Source organism: Cherax quadricarinatus, chromosome 39 (genome assembly GCF_038502225.1).
Source record: "Cherax quadricarinatus isolate ZL_2023a chromosome 39, ASM3850222v1, whole genome shotgun sequence".
In the NCBI taxonomy this organism is placed as follows: Eukaryota; Metazoa; Arthropoda; class Malacostraca; order Decapoda; family Parastacidae; genus Cherax; species Cherax quadricarinatus.
Window position 1 is genome coordinate 17,677,631 of NC_091330.1, and position 25,597 is coordinate 17,703,227.

Sequence of the window (25,597 nt, forward strand, 5' to 3'; positions counted from 1 at the left end):
ATACCACTACCTTACAAGATAACAACTGCTGTATTATATTTACACAGCAATTGTTTCAGAACATGCAGCTGACCATACAGTGCTCTTTTTCATTTAAATAATCAGTGTAACATTGATTTGTTAAATCATTGTCATTACTTTTAATCCCACATTATAAATTGTATAGTATTCTTTAATATAGTTACCCCACATATCAATTTTTAAATTATATTAATAATCAGAGTAGTACTGTGTATATTACAGAATATAAAATAAATCATATCCTTGGACACATTATGTGCCTCTGTTATCTTTTGACTACTGCCCACAGGATGGGTATGAGGTGACTACCACCCACAGCATGGGTATGGGGTGACTACCACCCACAGGATGGGTGTCGGGTGACTACTACCCTCAGAATGGGTGTGGAGTGTATAATAAGGCAATCAACTAATTCCAAAATTGCATGTTTGTACGTGTTCAGTATATTGTAGTATTTTCAAGAAATTATTACATGCATGTCCTTACATTTAAGCTTATATAACTGTTTAGAGTTTCTTAATCTTAGCTGTAAAAAAATTAGAATTTATTTTACCCTCAATGTCTCTAACTTCATGCTTGTATTTTTTTGTATTTATATTGGTCTTGATGACAGTTGACCATTTCCAGATTGGAAAAAACTCATATTGATGTATAACCATTACATTCTGTGGTCAGGTTCCATGGACCATTTATAAAAATAGACACTTGTTGGTAGACCTCCTAATAATCCACAAATGAACTTTATCATCTCTTATAACTTTATAAATCATCTGCTTACCTTGTGTATCAGCACAGCTCACCAACTGCACAGATTCAGACACCAGTCGGCTTCTGATTCAGTTCTGTACAGACTACTTAACAATCTGAAGAACAATGCTGTACCCAAATATATGGCCATTATACTTGTCAGAGATAATGATAGACATACTTATTGTCATGCCATGTTAAAGAGTAAAATTGTGAGTAGCTGAAACAACAGAGGATTAAAATAGGAAAGTGAACTCTCTTAACAAATATCTGAGTGTTGTTGAAATGGTTATTCTTATTTACACTTGAATAAACTCTTCCACTCTTTGCTAGTTATTTTGGATCTGAAGTGCTGTTGGGGGCTTGAGCATAAAAAATACTGTATATGTGTAGGTAACGGTCATCCTAGGAAAAGATAAAGGGACGGGGTAAAAGAGGTTTTGTGTGCAAGGGGCTTGGACATGCAGCATGTGTGTGTGAATGTGTTAGATAAGAGTGAATGGAAAGAAATGGTTTTTGGGACCTGACGAGCTGTTGAAGTGTGAGCAGGGTAATATTTTGGGAAGAGATTCAGGAAAACTGATTACAGGATTTGAGTCCTGGAGGTGATATGTACAATGCTTGCACTTTAAAGGAGAAGATTTGGGATATTGGTTGTTTGGAGTGACATCTAAACTGTCACATCATTCACACATAATCACAGTATGCAAAGACAGTGATTATGTGTGACTGATGGTGAAAGTGTTGGATGATGATGAAAGTGTTTCTTTTCTTGGGTCACCCTGCCTTGGTGGGAGACAGCCAGTGCGTTGAAAAACAAGATGTAGGTATTCTCAGAGAAACTGGTTAGACAGTTTGAAAAGTCAGGTTGTAATGATTCAGGTCAGTCATTCATGTGTTGTCTATGTGAAATTAAGACAGCTATAGTATGAGAAATGATGAATGTATTTTTTTAGGGTCACCCTGATTTGTAGGTGTGACCCTTCGTGAGATTTCTGTTTGTATTGAGTAAATATAACATAACACACTAGTTGGCAATGAGAGTTGGTTGGATGTGATCTGAGGCAACAATGGCACCTAATATGTACTGTATGAGCACTGATAACATACCTACAGAAAAATATTTTTCATTACCATACATCACTGGAGGCAATTCAACATGGTGCAATGACTGTTATTCCAGAAATAAATCAGCTCAATTACAAAAATATACACTTTGAGCCACCAGACTGACAACTCTTCAAATAAGGCATGACAGGGCTAAACTTATACAGCATTGAGAATTCTAAAGAAGTTGGATAGTGTAAACTTGGACCACTGCATCAAGAAGTCTTACATGACACGTGCAAGGGACTAAACTTCAAACTCACCTAATGTCAGTATATGATAGACTAGGAATTTTTTCTTCTAGTTAATGATAAACCTGTGGAACACTATCCTCCTAAACATGTCCTCACCTGCTAGGTCTATCATCATTCAACTCCTGCAGATTAATTTGCACTGCCCTTACTGTCGTTATTACAATAACACTAAATTTGTAGGGATAATACAATGCCTGGGGAATAAAAGGTAGTCAGATTTCATCTGAGGAATGGAAGGTTAACTTCAATGCCTTGGATCAAGAGCCACTCATTGACATTAAGGTAGCTTTTTCTTTCAGATTCTTAGGTCTTTATATCTCTTCAGCCCCCTCACACATACTGGTCTCCTGTATTCTATTTTTTTCTAAATGCTGTTTCATCTAAGCATCCTCATTACATGTTTAATTGCCAACAGCGTGGTGTGCGGCTTCTTGGGGGCATTCTATGTATGGGTGCACCGTCAGTATGTCATCTTCATGCGGAAGAACAAGAAGATGAAGGCCTTCCTACAGAAGAGGTACTCATGTTAAAATATTTTTTTGGTAAATTTTAATGTTAATATACAGTAATGTGATTCCATTTTACAAACATAGTCGTCCCTGCTTAAATACGTAGACTGAAGTTATATTTTAGTTGAATATTTGTCTCTAGATATCCAACTATCAATTTTTAATACATTTTTCCTTCATTTTGGAAATTATTATCTGAATTAAACTGAAATCTCTCAGAGATGTAATTTTTTGGTATTTTTATATGCAGTAAGAATATGAATGTAAGTCAAGTGGTGGAAAGATATCTATTGCAACATCTGACTTTTTATTTGTTATGCTATTTCACTTACAAGAATCAAATACAGGAAATATGCAAAACATTGACTATTATGTATACAGTATGGCCTCACTTGTATGGCAAGTTAGGCTCCAGGCTACTGCCGTAAAGTGGAAATTGCTGTAAAGCAGAACACGATTTTTTTTCCACTTGTATATGCATATAAATGCCAGATAATAAGTTTACACTAACATATATTAATTTAACAGTAGAACTAGGCATTAAAAAACAAGAAAAAGTAAAATACATACACAGTACATTCATTACTTACTTTAAAATATTTGTAGTCTTAATGTAGGGTGAAAGATGAGTAGTACACAAATAACCCGCACATAGGAGAGAGGAGGTTATGACAATATTTCGGTCCGACTTGAACCATTTACAAAGTCACAAACATTATCATAAGCTCCTCTCTCTTATGTGCTGGTTATTTGTGTATTGTTCCAGTCACAGTATTGTGTCTTGTTATTTATGAGAGATGAGTAGTAGTATTTATTGTAGGAAGTCATGTGTGGTAGGTATGGTAGCCGACCTAGCTACCATCTTTCAACTTCTTTCAACACACCGGCCGTATCCCACCGAGGCAGGGTGGCCCAAAAGGAAAAACAAAGCTTCTCCTTTTAAATTTAGTAATATATACAGGAGAAGGGATTACTAGACCCTTGCTCCTGGCATTTTAGTCGTCTCTTACAACACGCATGGCTTACGGAGGAAGAATTCTGTTCCACTTCCCCATGGAGGCTTAGCTACCATATCTACATGTAATGTACAATATTTAAAGCTCCCCAGAGTGATAAAATACACATACAGTACACTCATTACTTTCCTTAAAATATGTGTAGTCTTAATGTAGGGTGGGAAGTGAGTACAGCCTCACCTCACTTAATGACAAGAGTTCTGTTCTTAAGACAACGTTGTTAAACGAATTTGTAGCTAAGTGAGGAGCATACTATAATGGTAGTGGGTTTGTGTCAACCATCTTTGATATTGTTTTAATGTCACCTTTGCACCATTTATAACATTTCTGGTATATTTTTAAATGTTTATACAGTAGTGTACTGTATATTGTAATAAACAGAATAGAGGAAATCAGCTCTAATATAGATTATTTAGGTATAAATACTGGTCAGAGAGCCCATCGCAAGTCCGAGGCATCTGTAAACGAGTACATCGCTAAGTGAGGAGAGGCTGCATTTATTATACAAAGTCAGGTGTAGTAACTCCTATACACCAGTTACCATACCTACATGAAATATACAGCTTAAATTTAAAGTGCCCCAGAGAAATTATTATTATTATTATTATTTTTATTATTAACACATCAGCCAATTCCCACCAAGGCAGGGTGGCCTGAAAAAGAAAAACTTTCATCATCATTCACTCCATCACTGTCTTGCCAGAGGGGTACTTTACACTACAGTTATAAAACTGCAACATTAACACCCCTCCTTCAGAGTGTAGACACTGTACTTCCTATCTCCAGGACTCAAGTCTGGCCTGCTGGTTTCCCTGAATCCCTTCATAAATGTTACTTTGCTCACACTCCAACAGCACGTCAAGCATTAAAAACCATTTGTCTCCATTCACTCCTATCAAATATGCTCATGCACGCTTGCTGGAAGTCCAAGCCCCTCGCACACAAAACCTCCTTTACCCCCTCCCTCCAACCCTTCCTAGGCTGACCCCTACCCCGCCTTCCCCCCACTACAGATTTATACACTCTCAAAGTCATTCTCTTTTGTTCCATTCTCTCTTCATGTCCAAACCACCTCAACAACCCCTCCTTAGCCCTCTGGATAATAGTTTTGGTAATCCCACACCTTCTCCTAATTTCTGAACTACGAATTCTCTGCATTATATTCACACCACACATTGCCCTCAGACACAACATCTCCACTGCCTCCAGCCTTCTCCTCGTTGCAACATTCATCACCCATGCTTCACACCCATACAAGAGTGTGGGTACAACTATACTCTCATACATTCCCCTTTTTGCTTCCACGGACAAAGTTCTTTGTCTCCACAGACTCGTGAGTGCACTACTCACCCTTTTCCCCTCATCAATTCTGTGATTCACCTCATCCTTTATAGACCCATCTATTGACACATCCACTCCTAAATATTCACCTCCTCCATACTCTCTCCCTCCAATCTGATATCCAGTCTTTCGTCACCTAATCTTTTTGTTATCCTCATAACCTTACTCTTTCCTATATTCACTTTTAATTTTCTTCTTTTACATACCCTACCAAATTCATCCACCAACCTCTGCAACTTCTCTTCAGAATCTCCCACAAGCACCGTGTCATCAGCAAAGAGCAACTGTGACAACTCCCACTTTGTGTTTGATTCTTTATCTTTTAAGTCAACACCTCTTGCCAAGACCCTAGCATTCACTTCTCTTACAACCCCATCTATAAATATATTGAACAGCCACAGTGACATCACATATCCTTGTCTAAGGCCTACTTTTACTGGGAAATAATCTCCCTCCTACATACTCTAACCTGAGCCTCACTATCCTCTTAAAAACTCTTCACTGCTTTCAGTAACCTACCTCCTATACCATACACCTGCAACATCTGCCACATTGCCCCCCCTATCCACCCTGTCATATGCCTTTTCTAAATCCATAAATGCCACAAAAACCTCTTTACCCTTATCTAGATACTGTTCACCTATATGTTTCACTGTAACCACTTGGTCTACACACCCCCTACCTTTCCTAAAGCCTCCTTGTTCATCTGCTATCCTACTCTCTGTCTTACTCTTAAGTCTTTCAATAATAACTCTACCATACACTTTACCAGATGTACTCAACAGACTTATTCCTCTATAAATTTTGCACTCATTTATCCCCTTTGCCTTTATACAAAGGAACTATGCATGCTCTCTGCCAATCCCTAGGTACCTTACCCTCTTCCATACATTTATTAAATAATAGCACCAACCACTCCAAAACTATATACCCTCCTGCTTTTAACATTTCTATCTTTATCCCATCAATCCCAGCTGCCTTACCCCCTTGCATTCTACCCTCAGCCTCACGAACCTCCCCCACACTCACAACTGGCTCTTCCTCACTCCTACAAGATGTTATTCCTCCTTGCCATATACACGAAATCACAGCCTCCCTATCCTCATCAACATTTAACAATTCCTCAAAATATTCCCTCCATCTTCCCGATACCTCTAACTCTTCATTTAACAACTCTCCTTTCCTATTTTTAACTCTCAAATCCATTTGTTCCCTAGGCTTCCTGAACTTATTAATCTCACTCCAAAACTTTTTCTTATTTTCAACAAAATTTGTTGATAACATCTCACCCACTCTCTCATTTGCTCTCTTTTTACATTGCTTCACCACTCTCTTAACCTCTCTTTTTCTTTCCATATACTCTTCCCTCCTTGTATCACTTCTACTTTGTAAAAACCTCTCATATGCTAACTTTTTCTCCCTTACTAGTCTCTCTACATCATTATTCCACCAATCGCTCCTCTTCCCTCCCGCACCCACTTTCCTGTAACCACAAACTTCTGCTGAACATTCTAACACTACATTCTTAAACCTACCCCATACATCTTTTACCCCATTGCCTATACTCTCACTAGCTCATCTATCCTCCAATAGTTGTTTATATCTTACCCTAACTGCCTCCTCTTTTAGTTTATACACCTTCACCTCTCTTACTTGCTGCTTCTGTTTTCCTTGTATCCCATCTACCTTTTACTCTCACTGTAGCTACAACTAGAAAGTGATCTGATATATCTGTGGCCCCTCTATAAACATGTACATCCTGAAGTCTCCTCAACAGTCTTTTATCTACCACTATATAGTCCAACAAACTACTGTCATTACTCCCTACATCATATCTTGTATACTTATTTATCTTCTTTTTCTTAAAATACGTATTACTTATAACTAAACACCTTTCTATGCAAAGTTCAATCAAAGGGCTCCCATTATCATTTACATCTGGCACCCCAAACTTACCTACCACACCCTCTCTAAATGTTCTCCTACTTTAGCATTTAGGTCCCCTACCACAATTACTCTCTCACTTGGTTCAAAGGTTCCTATACATTCACTTAACGTCTCCCAAAATCTCTCTCTCTCCTCTACACTCCTCTCTTCTCCAGGTGCAAACACGCTTATTATGACCCACTTTTCACATCCGACCCTTATTTTAATCCACATAATCCTTGAATAACTGGTCCTTCAACATTATTACTACCCCTTCCTTAGCTCTGACTCTCTCAGCTACTCCTAACTTAATAATAATAATATTTTTCCCCACTGAAACTCACCTACCCCCTTCAGTTTTGTTTCGCTTAGGGCCAGGACATGCAACTTCTTTTCATTCATAACATCAGCAATCATCTCTTTCTTATCATCCGCACTGCTTCCACGCACATTCAAGCATCCCAGTTGTATAAAGTTTTTTTTTTTTTTGACAAACTGGCCGTATCCCACCGAGGCAGGGTGGCCCAAAAAGAAAAACAAAAGTTTCTCTTTTTAAATTTAGTAATTTATACAGGAGAAGGGGTTACTAGCCTCTTGCTCCCGGCATTTTAGTCACCTCTTACGACACGCATGGCTTACGGAGGAAAGATTCTTTTCCACTTTCCCATGGACAATAGAGAGAGAAAAAAAAACAAGAACAAAAGCTATTAAGAAAAAGAAGAAAAACCCTAGATGTGTGTATGTATATATATATATAGTATATGCTTGTGCTTGCCTGTGTAGTGTGACCTAAGTGTAAGTAGAAGTAGCAAGATGTACCTGTTACCCAGCGTGTTTATTATTATTAATACCATCGACATACCTTGTTCACTGAGTTTAATCATTTCCAACATCTACCCTTAGATGCCATCATAAATGAAAAAGAACGAGTAAACAGTTACCCCCAGTAACACTATAGTGTACACATTTTCTCCGGTGTTGTATTAGAGAAAATATATATCCCCCTTAAGATCAGGCATAATCACAGATAATACCACAGACCATTACCCTACTTTCCTCATAACAAACCTTGGCAAATTACCCCTAGACACTACTAAAGTCACTTTCAGACTTCACAATGAGGCAGCTATCAATAACTTCACAGCAACAGTGACAAACATTGACTGGCACACTGAGCTAGAAATCTATACAGATATTGATGAATGTATTTCTAATTTTCTAAAAAAGACCCAATACCTCTATAACAAGCACTGCCCTAAAAAACTAAGCAGATGACTGCGAAGAGACTGAACAGTCCCTGGCTAACACCCAGTATCCTGAAATCCATAAATACAAAGCACCTATATGAAAAACAGTACAGAATGGGCCACATAACCAGAGACTAAACAAAATGTTACTCGTCAATCCTAACCAGCCTAATAAGAAGGGCTAAAAAATTGTATTATGAGAACTTACGAGGTGACATAAAAAAGACCTGGAAAACCCTATCAGAAATACTAGGAACAAAAAAGATAACACGAAATAGCGAAATTGAATTAACAAAACCAGATGAACCCCAATTCCCACCTTCTGAAACAGCAAACAGACTCAATGATTTCTTCTCCACTATAGGAAAAAACCTTGCCAATAAAATCCCAAGCTCAGATACCCCACCCAATGACTACCTCACTGGCAACTACCCGAATGCACTGTTCCTAGCTCCAACTAACCCAACTGAAGTTTCCCTTATTATCAACAAACTAAAAAACAAGACAGGAGATTTAAATACCTTACCACCCATTATATGCAAAAAAGTGTCACAGGTGCTATCACCAATCATTGCAACACTCTTTAACAAATCCATTGAATCCTCTACCTTTCCTACAGTTCTCAAAATAGCAAGGGTCACCCCGATCCATAAAGGAGGAGACCACACAGACTTGAATAACTATAGGCCAATATCCAACTTACACCCTCTCTCTAAAATCTTTGAAAAATTAATCCATAAGCATATCTATTCCTACCTCATCTCCCACAACATACTCAACCCCTGTCAATTTTGGTTCAGGCCTAATAAAAATACTAATGATGCTATTATCCACATGCTAGAACATATTTATACAGCAATAAAGAAAAAAGAAGTCCCACTGGGGATCTTCATTGACTTACGTAAAGCTTTCGATACAGTTGACCACGACTTGCTCCACATAAAATTGTCGCACTATGGTATAAGAGGGCACTCCCTCAACTACCTAAAGTCATACCTCAGCAACAGAAGCCAATATGTGAACACAAATGGGGCAAACTCTTCCGCACAGCCAATTGCAGTTGGTGTCCCACAGGGAAGTGTCCTAGGCCCTCTTCTCTTTCTCATATACATAAATGACTTACCAAATGCATCGCAACTACTCAAACCCACACTATTTGCAGATGACACTACATATGTCTACTCTCACCCGAGCCCAGTCATGCTAGCCAATACTGTAAATACCGAATTACAGAAAATATCAACCTGGATGAGGACCAACAAACTTACTCTAAACATTGACAAAACCTACTACATTCAGTTTGGTAACAGAGCTACAGATGTGTCTCTTAACATAATGATAAATGGATCACCTATCACAAAACTCACAGAGGGAAAATTCTTAGGAATCCACCTTGATAATAGACTCAAATTTCAAACACATATACAACAAATTTCCCCCCAAAAATTCCAAGACCGTAGGCATACTATCGAAGATACGGTACTATGTTCCACAGTCAGCCCTCCTGGCCCTATATCACTCACTTATTTACCCCTATCTCACCTATGGAATTTGTGCATGGGGCTCAACAACAATAAACCATCTCAGACCACTAATCACCCAACAAAAGGCTGCAGTCAGAATGATAACAAATTCCCACTACAGACAGCACACTCCACCAATATTCAAAACTCTAAACCTACTCACAATACAAGACATCCATACTTATTACTGCACCTACTACATACATAGAACACTTAACTCTGACATAAACCCTCCCCTCAAACATCTCCTTACCAACCTCAACAGAACACACGACCATAACACAAGGTACAGATCACTCTTTGATGTTCCTCGTGTCCATCTCACGCTATGCAAAAACTCAATGCACATAAAAGGCCCTAAAATCTGGAATTCATTACCTGTGAATATAAAAGAAACACTGTCTGTTTATAAATTCAAGTCTCTTCTCAAAAATCACTTACTCACCCACAACTAAATAAATACTGAATAATTGTATCTCATAAATTGTATCTCATATATGTATCTCATTATTGTATCTCATAAATGTCAACCTGTGACCCAATCAAACTTTGTTACTATTTAACTTCATTACCTAACAGAATACTCCATTCTACTGATTACACAGCAACACAGTAATGACCATATGACCTGTCTTTGTAATACTCATTTGTACTAAATTGTTATCTGTTTTACAATAATTTTTGTACCACTGAATATATCAGTGCTTAGTTAATCTTAAGTAAATTTTCAGCCTGCCCATAATGCTCTGCATACAAGGGGCTTTGGCATGCTGCACTTTAAAAAATTGTATTCCTTGTACTTCTCTGTATCATGTTCAAATTAATAAATAAATAAATAAATAATTCTTGTTGTCACTCCGACAAGCCGCTCGACTACCACACCTCATATTTATGTCAGATATATTCTACTGTGGGTCTATGTATCATATTTATATGTTATGTAGCATGTTCCTTATATAATTTGAAAAAATATTATAGATGGATTAATGAAAATGTCTATATTAACGTAATATATGACATTTCAAGCACTCATAGCGATTATTATTAATAATAATAATAATAATAATATAGGTAGTAGGTTGGTAGACAGCAACCACCCAGGGAGGTACTACCGTCCTGACAAGTGAGTGTAAAACGAAGCCTGTGATTGTTTTACATGATGGTAGGATTGCTGATGTCTTTTGTCTGTCTCATAAATATGCAAGATTACAGGCATGTCTTGCTACTTCTACTTACACTTAGGTCACACTACAAATACATGTACACATTTATTTATACACACTCATCTGAGTTTTCTTTGATTTTATCTTAATAGTTCTTGGTCTTATTAATTTTCCTTTTATATCCATGGGGAAGTGGAATAAGAATCTTTCCTCCGTAAGCCATGCGTGTTGTAAAAGTCAACTAAAATGCCGGGAACAATGGGCTAGTAACCCCTTTTCCTGTAAAGATTACTAAAAAGAATAAGAAGAAGAAAATTGTCAAAGTGGGAAGTCTGAATGTGCGTGGATGTTGTGCAGATGATAAGAAAGAGATGATTGTGGATGTTATGAATAAGAAGAAGCTGGATGTCCTGGCTTTAAGTGAAACAAAGCTGAAGGGGGTGGGAGAGTTTCAGTGGAGAGGAATAAATGGGATTAGGTCAGGGGTTTCAAATAGAGTTAGAGCTAAAGAAGGAGTAGCAATAATGTTGAAGGATAAGCTATGGCAGGAAAAGAGGGACTATAAATGTATTAATTCAAGGATTATGTGGAGTAAAATAAAGATTGGATGTGAAAAGTGGGTTATAATAAGCGTGTATGCACCTGGAGAAGAGAGAAGTGTAGAGGAGAGAGAGAGATTTTGGGAAATGTTGAGTGAATGCATGGGGAGTTTTGAATCAAGTGTGAGAGTAATGGTGGTTGGGGATTTCAATGCTAAAGTGGGTAAAAATGTTATAGAAGGAGTAGTAGGTAAATTTGGGGTGCCAGGGGTAAATGTAAATGGGGAGCCTTTAATTGAGCTATGTGTAGAAAGAAATTTGGTAATAAGTAATACATATTTTATGAAAAAGAGGATAAATAAATATACAAGGTATGATGTAGCACGTAATGAAAGTAGTTTATTAGATTATGTATTGGTGGATAAAAGGTTGATGGGTAGGCTCCAGGATGTACATGTTTATAGAGGGGCAACTGATATATCGGATCATTATTTAGTTGTAGCTACAGTTAGAGTAAGAGGTAGATGGGAAAAGAGTAAGGTGGCAACAACAAGTAAGAGGGAGGTGAAAGTGTATAAATTAAGGGAGGAGGAAGTTCGGGTGAGATATAAGCGACTATTGGCAGAAAGGTGGGCTAGTGCAAAGATGAGTAGTGGGGGGGTTGAAGAGGGTTGGAATAGTTTTAAAAATGCAGTATTAGAATGTGGGGCAGAAGTTTGTGGTTATAGGAGGGTGGGGGCAGGAGGAAAGAGGAGTGATTGGTGGAATGATGAAGTAAAGGGTGTGATAAAAGAGAAAAAGGTAGCTTATGAGAGGTTTTTACAAAGCAGAAGTGTTATAAGAAGAGCAGAGTATATGGAGAGTAAAAGAAAGGTAAAGAGAGTGGTGAGAGAGTGCAAAAGGAGAGCAGATGATAGAGTGGGAGAGGCACTGTCAAGAAATTTTAATGAAAATAAGAAAAAATTTTGGAGTGAGTTAAACAAGTTAAGAAAGCCTAGGGAAAATATGGATTTGTCAGTTAAAAACAGAGTAGGGGAGTTAGTAGATGGGGAGATGGAGGTATTGGGTAGATGGCGAGAATATTTTGAGGAACTTTTAAATGTTAAGGAAGAAACAGAGGCAGTAATTTCATGCACTGGTCAGGGAGGTATACCATCTTTTAGGAGTGAAGAAGAGCAGAATGTAAGTGTGGGGGAGGTACGTGAGGCATTACGTAAAATGAAAGGGGGTAAAGCAGCTGGAACTGATGGGATCATGACAGAAATGTTAAAAGCAAGGGGGGATATAGTGTTGGAGTGGTTGGTACTTTTGTTTAATAAATGTATGAAAGAGGGGAAGGTACCTAGGGATTGGCAGAGAGCATGTATAGTCCCTTTATATAAAGGGAAAGGGGACAAAAGAGACTAAAAATTATAGAGGAATAAGCTTACTGAGTATACCAGGAAAAGTGTACGGTAGGGTTATAATTGAAAGAATTAGAGGTAAGACAGAATGTAGGATTGCGGATGAGCAAGGAGGTTTTAGAGTGGGTAGGGGATGTGTAGATCAGGTGTTTACATTGAAGCATATATGTGAACAGTATTTAGATAAAGATAGGGAAGTTTTTATTGCATTTATGGATTTAGAAAAGGCATATGATAGAGTGGATAGAGGAGCAATGTGGCAGATGTTGCAAGTATATGGAATAGGTGGTAAGTTATTAAATGCTGTAAAGAGTTTTTATGAGGATAGTGAGGCTCAGGTTAGGGTGTGTAGAAGAGAGGGAGACTACTTCCCGGTAAAAGTAGGTCTTAGACAGGGATGTGTAATGTCACCATGGTTGTTTAATATATTTATAGATGGGGTTGTAAAGGAAGTAAATGCTAGGGTGTTTGGGAGAGGGGTGGGATTAAATTATGGGGAATCAAATTCAAAATGGGAATTGACACAGTTACTTTTTGCTGATGATACTGTGCTTATGGGAGATTCTAAAGAAAAATTGCAAAGGTTAGTGGATGAGTTTGGGAATGTGTGTAAAGGTAGAAAGTTGAAAGTGAACATAGAAAAGAGTAAGGTGATGAGGGTGTCAAATGATTTAGATAAAGAAAAATTGGATATCAAATTGGGGAGGAGGAGTATGGAAGAAGTGAATGTTTTCAGATACTTGGGAGTTGACGTGTCGGCGGATGGATTTATGAAGGATGAGGTTAATCATAGAATTGATGAGGGAAAAAAGGTGAGTGGTGCGTTGAGGTATATGTGGAGTCAAAAAACGTTATCTATGGAGGCAAAGAAGGGAATGTATGAAAGTATAGTAGTACCAACACTCTTATATGGGTGTGAAGCTTGGGTGGTAAATGCAGCAGCGAGGAGACGGTTGGAGGCAGTGGAGATGTCCTGTTTAAGGGCAATGTGTGGTGTAAATATTATGCAGAAAATTCGGAGTGTGGAAATTAGGAGAAGGTGTGGAGTTAATAAAAGTATTAGTCAGAGGGCAGAAGAGGGGTTGTTGAGGTGGTTTGGTCATTTAGAGAGAATGGATCAAAGTAGAATGACATGGAAAGCATATAAATCTATAGGGGAAGGAAGGCGGGGTAGGGGTCGTCCTCGAAAGGGTTGGAGAGAGGGGGTAAAGGAGGTTTTGTGGGTAAGGGGCTTGGACTTCCAGCAAGCGTGCGTGAGCGTGTTAGATAGGAGTGAATGGAGACGAATGGTACTTGGGACCTGACGATCTGTTGGAGTGTGAGCAGGGTAATATTTAGTGAAGGGATTCAGGGAAACCGGTTATTTTCATATAGTCGGACTTGAGTCCTGGAAATGGGAAGTACAATGCCTGCACTTTAAAGGAGGGGTTTGGGATATTGGCAGTTTGGAGGGATATGTTGTGTATCTTTATATGTGTATGCTTCTAGACTGTTGTATTCTGATCACCTCTGCAAAAACAGTGATAATGTGCGAGTGTGGTGAAAGTGTTGAATGATGATGAAAGTATTTTCTTTTTGGGGATTTTCTTTCTTTTTTGGGTCACCCTGCCTCGGTGGGAGACGGCCGACTTGTTGAAAAAAAAAAAAAATAATAATATGACGTTTTCAAGACTAGTGAGACACTTAGTGATTTCAGTGTGTACCTGCATGCCAGCACAGCGTGTAAATTTATTTAGGTTGGAGTGTGAGCAGGGTAATATTTTGTGAAGGGATTCAGGGAAACTGGTTAGCCATACTTCTGGAGGTGGGAAGTACAGTCCCTGCATTTTAAAGGAGGGGTTTGGGATATTGGCTGTTTGGAGTGACATCTAAACTGTCATATCTGGGCACCTCTGCAAAGACAGTGATTACGTGTGAAGGATGGTAAAAGAATTGAATGATGGCGAAAGTGTTTCTTTCTTTTTTGGGTTACCCTGCCTAGGTGGGAGACAGCCGACCTATTAAAAAAAAAATGTGTAAAATACGCAATAACTTTAAAACACTTGAAATTTTGGAAAGTTTCCAGACATAATGGAGAGACACAGAACGCACAGAGGATGTAAACAAACAGTGTGGTGCTCGGTAACTATATTAGCAAGTGAAGTAGGGATGGGGGAGCCGTATAACAAGTTTTGGTCATAATTTGAAATGTCTGTATTAGCAAAATGCTGTAAAGTGAAATGCTGTAAAGCAAGACCCTACTGTATATATAGTGCTGAAAAAGTAGACACATCAGATGTAGGAGAGGTGGCATCAGGTGCAAGAGATGTTGGGCAAGAGTGAAGTAAGATGTATAGTGCACCTCAGGTCAGGTAATATTAAAAGTCTTGGCCAGAACGTCAGGTCCTGGTATTTGCACTGTGTGTGCGTTGATCCAAACTTAATTATGTTATTGGTTTTACAAGAATGAACATCTCTTTGTTTTGTGTTATGGTATCAGTGACATGAATGGTTGCAGATATTAAACATCACTTATTTTCCTTGAGCAGTAAATATTCTTTTTTCCTGCTTATGTGATTGTGTTGCAGTATATATACATTCTCGGTGTCTTCTATCCTTCACACGTGCATTCCTGGTGTCATCTGTTCTGTGTTGTGCAGAGTAAATTACACCAGGAATGACTGTGCGTTGCACTGCCACACACACGTATCTCATGAACTGGAAACAAGTAATTTACTCTGTGTTAAATGACCAAGACAGACGGTAGTGTTTATAATCTGCAACCATTATGTCACTGATGCTGTAACACAACAGTGGGATGTCTACAGACAATTTTGGATCAACACAAATAGCACAGAATACTAGGACCTGACCTCTTGGCAAAGACTTCTAATGTCACCTGAACTCAGGTGCATTATGCTACACCTTACTTCACTCTCACTTGACATCTCTTGTACCTGATGCCACCTCTCCTACACCTTTTCAACACTGTATACTGTACATGTAGATATTTTGCATATTTCTACATATGATAAAGACCTCTTTTAGATGAAACATTGAAATAATATATAAAAAATCTTTGGTTGCTGTACACATCTTTTTTCCACCAGTTTTATGTGCAGTTGTAAATACAGTGAATTAAATGTTAAGGAAGTGTTTCTAAGAAATAAGTTTAAATGCTTAGAGAATATTCTTCTTAAAGCCATCTGGTAACTAGTAACAGTCTTTCTGTTAACTGTGGTAGATGAACTGTTGGGAAAAGTTATTTCCCATTATTATTTTTGTATTTATAAGAAAGTGCTAAATCTGCATGGGATCATTCATCATTTGAGATTGTTTGATCCTTATTGTTGATATATTTGTTTTTCAGTTGTCTACTTACTCACCTTGTGTTGTTTATATATTTCATCAGCTACCATCACTCATCTTAACCCTCTGACTGTTTTGGTCATATATGTACGTCTTACGAGCCAGTGTGTTTGACGTATGTATACTCAAAAATTCTAGTGGCTTCAAATCAAGCAGGAGAAAGCTGGTAGGCCCACATGTGAGAGAATGGGTCTGTGTGGTCAGTGTGCGCATTATAAAAAAATTGTGCAGCACGCAGTGCATAATGAGAAAAAAACTCCGACCATGTTTTTGGATTAAAACGCCGACTTTGAGGTGTATTTTTGTATAGTATTTATAGTTGTATTCTTGTTTTCTTGGTCTCATTTGATAGAATGGAAAACATATCATAGAAATAGAAGTGATTTTGATTGGTTTTTCTATGAAAAGGATCTTGAAATGGAGCTCCAAGTGGCAGAAATGTCAAATTTTTGCCGATGTTCAAGAGTAAACAAATGACGTCATTGTCCAATAAATGTCCAACTAGCCATTCTAATATGCAGTCATGAATGGGTTGATGTTATTTATACAATTATTACAATAGTGCAGCAGTCTGCATAACAGTAAATCTTCTATTTTTTGTGTGAATAAGAATTTAAAATAGAAAGCAAGAGGACTATAACAGGGGCCTGGAGACATTACTGATGAACAGAGAAAATGTTATTTTAGAGCCAGGAATGTCTGCATTATTCATTCTGGGCCCTATTTTGAAACTGACAATATTTTTTAATTTGCATCAAATTGGCCAAATTGCCAATTTCTGACCACTTTATTGGGTAGTTGAAATTGGTAAATGGGCAGTTTCTTGTACTCAATCAATAGAACAAATGGAGTTCTAAAGAAATAGCTATGAGTTTGGTGAACTGGAACAATAGAATTGATTGAAAATAGGGCTCAAAGTGGGCAAAATCGCGGATACATAAATGTTGCCGAGGTCGCTAACTTCGCGAGAGCGTAATTCTGTAAGTTTTCCATCAAATTTCATACTTTTGGTGTCATTACCATCGGCAAAAGATTCTCTATTTTATAAGAAAAAATAATTTTTTTTTTTAAATATTTTGCGACACCAGGAAACACCTCAGGATTTGGGGCTGCGACAGTCAAAGGGCTAATAACAGCATTTGATTATACAAGTGATACCATCTTGTAATTACGTATATATAGTGTACTAAAAATATGAGTTAATATGACAAGTTATACAAAACAATGTCCAGTACAGTATGTGTGGTAAGTATTTATTATAGTAAGTAATGACCTATTTATTGTTAAATTTCCATATACAAAACAGTTATACATAGTATATTTTAATGGTCTATCATATTTGCTAATTAGCAAAATAATGTGGCATTCATGTATTCTTGAGTTTTGAGTATTACTGTACAATCAACACACTGTGTTCATTAAATGATTTTGTTTCTATAAAAGTTACTGAACATTCATTAATAAAACTCACTCACACTCCCATTTTCCCCAACCTCTGTACATGTTCACATCCATAAAGGAGCCACACATTGGAAGCTATCCATAATTATAAAAGTTTCTCTTTCCCATTACCTCAGGAAATTATTAACTAATAAATTGCTTCTGAGGAAGATTTGTTTGTTGTATTATTGTATATCCTGTGTGCGAGCTTTCAGTTATAACTTGCATAGGCAAATTTTGATTTTGTTATTATATTTTTGCCATTATGATAAAAGAACTAGTTTGTTATATAAAACAGAACCCAGAGTTTTCAATAAAAGACTTCCCATCAAGTTACGAGAATTATTTTATATTAAGTATATAATAGACATGCCCTTGCAATCCCACCTCATGATGACTTAACTGAAACAGTATCATTGAATTGGTGATTTATCTTGCATAGTTTACTGTTACTACAGTATTACAGAATATTGTGTCATACAGGGTTAACCTGGCGCATAAACATCTTGTCTGCTGTAATTATACATGAGCTAATCTGCATTTTTTTTTTTTAACAAGTCGGCCATCTCCCACCGAGGCAGGGTGACCCAAAAAGAAAGAAAATCCCCAAAAAGAAAATACTTTTCATCATCATTCAACACTTTCACCTCACTCACACATAATCACTGTTTTTGCAGAGGTGCCCAGAATACAACAGTTTAGAAGCCGTCTTCTTCTTTCAACAAACCGGCCGTATTCCACCGAGGCAGGGTGGCCCAAAAAGAAAAACAAAAGTTTCTCTTTTTAAATTTAGTAATTTATACAGGAGAAGGGGTTACTAGCCCCTTGCTTCCGGCATTTTAGTCGCCTCTTACAACACTCATAGCTTACGGAGGAAGAATTCTGTTCCACTTCCCCATGGAGATAAAAGGAAATAAACAAGAACAAGAACTAGAAAGAAAATAGCAGAAAACCCAGAGGGGTGTGTATATATATGCTTGTACATGTATGTGTAGTGTGACCTAAGTGTAAATAGAAGTAGCAAGACGTACCTGAAATCTTGCATGTTTATGAGACAGAAAAAAGGACACCAGCAATCCTACCATCATGTAACACAATTACAGGCTTTTGTTTTACACTCACTTGGCAGGACGGTAGTACCTCCCTGGGCGGTTGCTGTCTACCAACCTACTACCTAGGAGTTTAGAAGTCTTCTTCTTTCTTTCAACACACCGGCCGTATCCCACCGAGATGGGGTGGCCCAAAAGGAACAACGAAAGTTTCTCCTTTTACATTTAGTAATATATACAGGAGAAGAGGTTACTAGCCCCTTGCTCCCGGCATTTTACAACACCCATGGCTTACGGAGGAAGAATTCTGTTCCAATTCCCCATGGAGATATTGGAAATAAACAAGAATAAGAACTAGAAAGAAAATAAAAGGAAACCCAGAGGGGTGTGTATATATATGCTTGTATATGTATGTATTTAGTATTAGAATGTGGGGCAGAAGTTTGTGGTTATAGGAGGGTGGGGGCAGGAGGAAAGAGGAGTGATTGGTGGAATGATGAAGTAAAGGGTGTGATAAAAGAGAAAAAGGTAGCTTATGAGAGCTTTTTACAAAGCAGAAGTGTTATAAGAAGAGCAGAGTATATGGAGAGTAAAAGAAAGGTAAAGAGAGTGGTGAGAGAGTGCAAAAGGAGAGCAGATGAAAGAGTGGGAGAGGCACTGTCAAGAAATTTTAATGAAAATAAGAAAAAATTTTGGAGTGAGTTAAACAAATTAAGAAAGCCTAGGGAAAGTATGGATTTGTCAGTTAAAAACAGAGTAGGGGGAATTAGGAAATGGGGAGATGGAGGTATTAGGTAGATGGCGAGAATATTTTGAGGAACTTTTAAATGTTAAGGAAGAAAGAGAGGCAGTAATTTCATGCAATGGTCAGGGAGGTATACCATCTTTTAGGAGTGAAGAAGAGCAGAATGTAAGTGTGGGGGAGGTACGTGAGGCATTACATAGAATGAAAGGGGGTAAAGCAGCTGGAACTGATGGGATCATGACAGAAATGTTAAAAGCAGGGGGGGATGTAGTGTTGGAGTGGTTGGTACTTTTGTTTAATAAATGTATGAAAGAGGGGAAGGTACCTAGGGATAGGCAGAGAGTATGTATAGTCCCTTTATATAAAGGGAAAGGGGACAAAAGAGACTGTAAAAATTATAGAGGAATAAGTTTACTGAGTGTACCAGGAAAAGTGTACGGTAGGGTTATAATTGAAAGAATTAGAGGTAAGACAGAATGTAGGATTGCGGATGAGCAAGGAGGTTTCAGAGTGGGTAGGGGATGTGTAGATCAAGTGTTTACATTGAAGCATATATGTGAACAGTATTTAGATAAAGGTAGGGAAGTTTTTATTGCATTTATGGATTTAGAAAAGGCATATGATAGAGTGGATAGAGGAGCAATGTGGCAGATGTTGCAAGTATATGGAATAGGTGGTAAGTTACTAAATGCTGTAAAGAGTTTTTATGAGGATAGTGAGGCTCAGGTTAGGGTGTGTAGAAGAGAGGGAGACTACTTCCCGGTAAAAGTAGGTCTTAGACAGGGATGTGTAATGTCACCATGGTTGTTTAATATATTTATAGATGGGGTTGTAAAGGAAGTAAATGCTAAGGTGTTCGGGAGAGGGGTGGGATTAAATTTTGGGGAATGTTACGGTTCAAATCTTAATCTTTAGCCAGGTTAGTGCATTCCGTAACAACACACTTCATAGAATGAAAGGATATGTTTCCAAACTTAGAAATGTAAGGCACAAATAATAGTTACTCAGTCTTTTCAAGTTTCTTTTTATTTAAAAGCTTAAATACTTTAGATATTCATAAATATCTATTAAATATCACTGTCAGAAACTTTCCTTCACACAAGAAAACTCTTAAATAGAATGTACATGTCAATATGGTCACTACACTTGACAATGATCAGAGGAATATTATCGCTTCCTCAATAGTAACATTACTTGTGTGCAAGTACATATATTGAGAATTAACACTTTTTCTGAGTAACTCCCTGGCATAAGGAATATATCACAAAGTTCTAAGCTTGACACTGGTCGTCACATCGTAACCTGAAGATAACTGTATATGATTGTCAGCAGACTTCACAATAAACCACAAGCTGGATCAGGAGTTTCTATAACCCAATTCTCTATCCAAGTGAGAATAAGGCGGAGTACTAGGAGGGTAGCTCAGTCAATGCACACTGAGTCAGCAGAGAGAGTGAACTGCCATATACAGTAACTTCCTTCATGACATCAACTCGTCAAAAGGGGGAGAGGGTAGAGCGGTGCAAACTACCCACCAATGGAGATACCTTGTTATAAACCTTAGCCAGGAGTACCTATCTAACACATTACTCAAGATATATATATATATATACATCATACCCGGGTATATTCCTAAATCAGATAATATTATAAACTAGTGGAATCTTTAATTTAGCTAATATTAAAGAAACCCAGAGTATAATATTAAGTGGATAATACATATAAATTAATCACATTATGACCTTGGTCATAACACACCCCCCCCTTTCGGGGACTAAACTTCGCCGTAAAAGAGGACTTCAAAAACAGAATATAAGCCAGAATACAAGTCATTCCTCTGACAAAGACCCTGATGACAAATGTTGCTTCTCCAACAAGAAAATTAAAAGTCTGGTGTCGCCAAACCATGTATGGGTAGACACCACGTAACCAGAGCTTCTGATAGAGGTGTTTCTCATAAAGAGGCCTTAAGTGACCATTGGTAGCGGGAGAAGTCAGGGTAAGACAACAGGAGACTGCCACCACAGAAATAAGTTCTGGATACCATATGGTGGCTTACGTGACAGGTCTCCTCAGTGGTTACAAGAATCAGATAACTGTAAGTAAACAAATAGCATTAAGAAAATGCATTAAACAAATACATACCTATAAAAGTGCACTACAAATCCTCTTTTATAAATTCAAATTTAATTACATGTCTTAAGGACGGGACAGAGTGTCAGCAATAACATTATCAGCTCCTCTAATATGGTTAATACTTATAGAAAAAGGTTGTATCCTAAGGGACCATCTTTGTATTCTAGCATTCTTAGCCTTCATGGTGTTTAAAAAGGTTAAGGGATTATGATCTGTTTTTACTCTAATTTTATGAGGGGTAGTCCCGAGATAGACCTCAAAGTGTTCCAAGGCTAAGACCAATGCTAGTGCTTCCTTTTCAACGGTTGCATAACTTAATTGATGGGGTTTCAATTTTGCAGAAAAATAACAGACTGGGTTTAAAAGATCAGAAGAGGAGGAAGGTTGTAGAAGGACAGCACCGACTGCACACTCGCTGGCATCCACTTGTAAAGTAAAGGGAGCGTCAAACACCGGACTCTGTAGAACTGGAGAGGAACCAAGTAGACACTTTAGACGAGTAAAGGCTAACTCACTTGTAGTCGTCCATTCAAAAGGAACTTTAGAACTTGTAAGTTCAAACAGTGGTGCTGCCACTTGCGAAAAATTAGGGCAAAACCGGCGGTAGTAACCGGCCATCCCTAGAAACCTCTGTACACCTTTCTTGTCCTGTGGAGCAGGAAAATCCACAATAGCATGAATCTTTGCATTAACGGGGGCAACCGTGCCTTGCCCTATATTAAATCCCAGATATTTTATCCGGGCCTGACCAAACTCACACTTGGCAAGGTTGACGGTAAAATGGTGTTCATCTAGCCTTTTCAAGAGAGCTTCCAGCCGAATCAGGTGTTGAGGCCAGTCATCGCTGAATACTACTAGATCATCTAGGTAGGCTTCCGTTCCTTCCAAGTCGTACGTTAGCCGATTCATAAGCCTCTGGAAGGTCGAGGCAGCGTTGCAGAGCCCGAAGGGCATCACCCTGTAGTTGAACAGGCCTCCAGGCACGGTGAAAGAAGAAATCTCCTGCGCTCGAGGCGATAAAGGCACTTGATAATAACCACGCAGGAGGTCCAAACGACTGACATACTTAGCACTGGCAACGCTGTCTATTAGGTCGTCAACCCTGGGAAGGGGGAATCCGTCAGGCACTGTTAGGGAATTTACTTTCCGATAGTCGGTACACATTCTAAATGAACCGTCCGACTTGGGTACAAGGACACACGGTGAAGCCCAAGGGCTTTTGCTATGTTCAATCAAACCATGATTAAACAAGAAACTTATTTCCTCCCGCAACGCTTTATTTTTTAGTGGGCTGACTCTATATGGAGCTTGTTTAATCGGAGCAGCTCCTTGCACGTCAACATCGTGGATCCCCATGGTGCACTGTCTGGGGATATCTCCAAAGAGACTTCCATAAGTGGAAATCAAGTCTCGGATTTCACTTGATCTTTCCTTTTCTAAGTTACCGAGATACTCATCTAAGGTTTCCATTATTTCCGAGTTCTTCAGTCTTATCTCTACTCCACGTGAACAATCTTCTTTACTCGAGTCACCTTCCGGTGACCTCACCGCAGCCACAGGAACAAGTCCCTCATAGTATTTCTTTAGCTGATTTATATGGTAAGTTCGGGTCGACTTTCTTCTTCCTGGTGTTCTTACCATGTAATTTACCTTACTCAGCTTCTTAATCACCTCCATTGGACCCTCATACTTGGGTTGCAAGGTATGGCCTGGCACCGGCTTTAAAGCTAACACTTTGTCTCCCACATTTAATGAACGCTCAACAGCAGTCTTGTCATAATGTTGTTTCATACGGTTTTGAGCTTGTCGGAGGTTGTCAGCGGCCAATTGCTGAGTAAAAGCCAAGTGTTTTTGCATTGCCGAGGGGGATAAACATAAAGAAGGCTCCATGGTCCCAGACCATACGTCCTTTAACATTACTAACGGTCCTCGGACCGCATGACCATAAATGAGTTCAAAAGGACTAAATCCTAAACTCTCCTGTTCGCTCTCTCTTAAGGCAAGGAGGAGGAAAGGAATACCTTCATCCCAGTCCGTTGAGAACTGCTCACAGTATGCCCTCATCATGATCTTCAGGGTTTGGTGAAACCTCTCTATGACACCCTGGGTTTGGGGTCTATATGCTGTTGAAACAATGGGTTTAACTCCAACCCTGGACATAGCTTCACGGAAAATTTTTGATGTGAAATTCGTCCCTCTGTCAGATTGAATCTCCTTAGGGAATCCGAACTGTGCGAAGAATCTAAATAGGACTCTCACAATAGCCTTGGCACTAATCTTGCGAAGGGGCACAGCCTCTGGATACCGAGTAGTCGTATCCATTATCGTAAGAAGATATTGATTGCCAAGCCTAGTTTTTGGGAGAGGTCCCACACAGTCTATTACGAGCCGAGAGAAGGGTTCGCCTTCTACGGCAATAGGCAAGAGGGGTGCAGGAGGAGGTTTATGCGCAGGCTTCCCAATGAGCTGGCAAATAGCACAGTTTCTCAAGTACTCAGTCACGGTATCCTTCATCTTGGGCCAGAAGAAATATCGGGCTAATTTTCCTAAAGTCTTTCTTATTCCCAAGTGTCCGCCCATGGGGCTAGAATGTGCCACTTCCAATGCTAACTCCCGAAACCGGACAGGTAAAACCAAAAGCTGTTTTGGCTTAAGACATGAATTAGCTGAAGTCGACGGAAATTTCTTCATCAGGATACCGTCAGAGTAATAAAAACATTCTTCCTTACCCTCAGCTTCCATCTCAGTAAGCGCTTGATCCCTTGCCTGTTTCAACAACGGGTCTTCAAGCTGTTCTTTTACTAAATTTTCACGATTAAAGTCGCTACTCCGTAATGGGGAAAAATCTACCACTTGGGATTTTGGAGGCTGATTTTCGACTTCTTGTTGATCACTGGCACTGAACAGAGCATCCAAACCCCAATCTGAGGGTTCATCAGGAGTAGGCAGTGGTTCCAAATTCTTAGCCATAGCCCTGGTTATGGCTGTAAGAGGGAATAGACGAGGACCTTCCTTACACCCTTCAATGGCATAATTCTCTCCAGAGAACTTCTCTATAACATAAGGTTCTTGGCAAATTCCTCCTCTTCCTAAATCATTTCCCACCAATAGATCTACACTCTTAATGGGAAAATCAGTTTCAGAAAGGCCCACAACAGCTTCACCTTGATATGAATCTACGTTCACATATACCTTATGAAGGGGTACTCTTGTGATAGTGCCACCGTAACCTTCTAGCAAAACATCCAGGTTAATATAAGTGTCATCATTTAGAGGAAGTACTCCTTTTCTCAGTAAGGTCAGGTAGCTTCCCGTATCCCGATAGGATACTATGTCCACCATTTGGTCCTCTGTAACACCAGCCTTACCCTTAAAGAAGTAAGGCAACATGGCTTCCGAAACTTTGTCTGCGAACAACTCAGAGGGAATTAGGCACTTCGATTTTGAGGAAGACGTCATCTGTACAGGTAATGTTTCAGAACCTGACCGCCTACGGTCTCGATTTAATTGGAAACATGAGCGCCTCCAATGGCCTGGTTTCTGACAATAAGAGCAAGTTGGGCCTCTTCTTGATGCATTTCCCTCGTAAGATGGTTTTCCTTTACCATTACTGTGGACGACATTCGAGTAGGCTTTTGCTGAATGAGGAAGAGAGGTCTGCTGATCCATTTTCCTAGGAGAGAAAGACGGACTCTTAGGAGAACATAACCTGGCTTTCTCTCTAGACCCTTTTTCCTTGGTCAATTGAGAGGTTATCTCAAAGTGATCAGCTAGAGAAGCAGAGGCCAACACATCTGCAGTCTGGTGCTCGATAACAAAGGAGCGTACATCGCCCGTCAGAGAGTTCTGAAATTCTTCTTGCAAGATCAACTGCATCAGACGCTCCATCGTATCACACCCCGATGACCTCAACCATCGCTCTAGAGCCACCTTCTTTTGCCGGGCAAATTCTACCCAGGTTTGGCCGGGCAGTCTTCGTAGAGAGCGGAAGGTGCGCTGATAACTTACAGGAAGTAAGTCATACTCCTTTAAAATGATCTTCTTAACTGCCTCGTAATCTGCATACTTATCATACGGGAGAGC

General features: G+C 38.9%; 1 protein-coding gene across 6 annotated transcripts in view; it reads left to right on the plus strand.

Annotated features, from left to right (window-relative positions):
* The window catches only part of LOC128696371 (chloride channel protein 2-like), a 411,833-nt gene that overhangs the window by 273,233 nt on the left and 113,003 nt on the right, over positions 1 to 25,597 (plus strand). For all 6 annotated transcript variants that reach the window (XM_070092470.1, XM_070092468.1, XM_070092467.1 and 3 more), the window contains one exon: positions 2,545 to 2,646. In XM_070092470.1, coding sequence (XP_069948571.1) covers positions 2,545 to 2,646 — 102 coding nt within the window. The remainder of the gene's footprint in view (positions 1 to 2,544; positions 2,647 to 25,597) is intronic.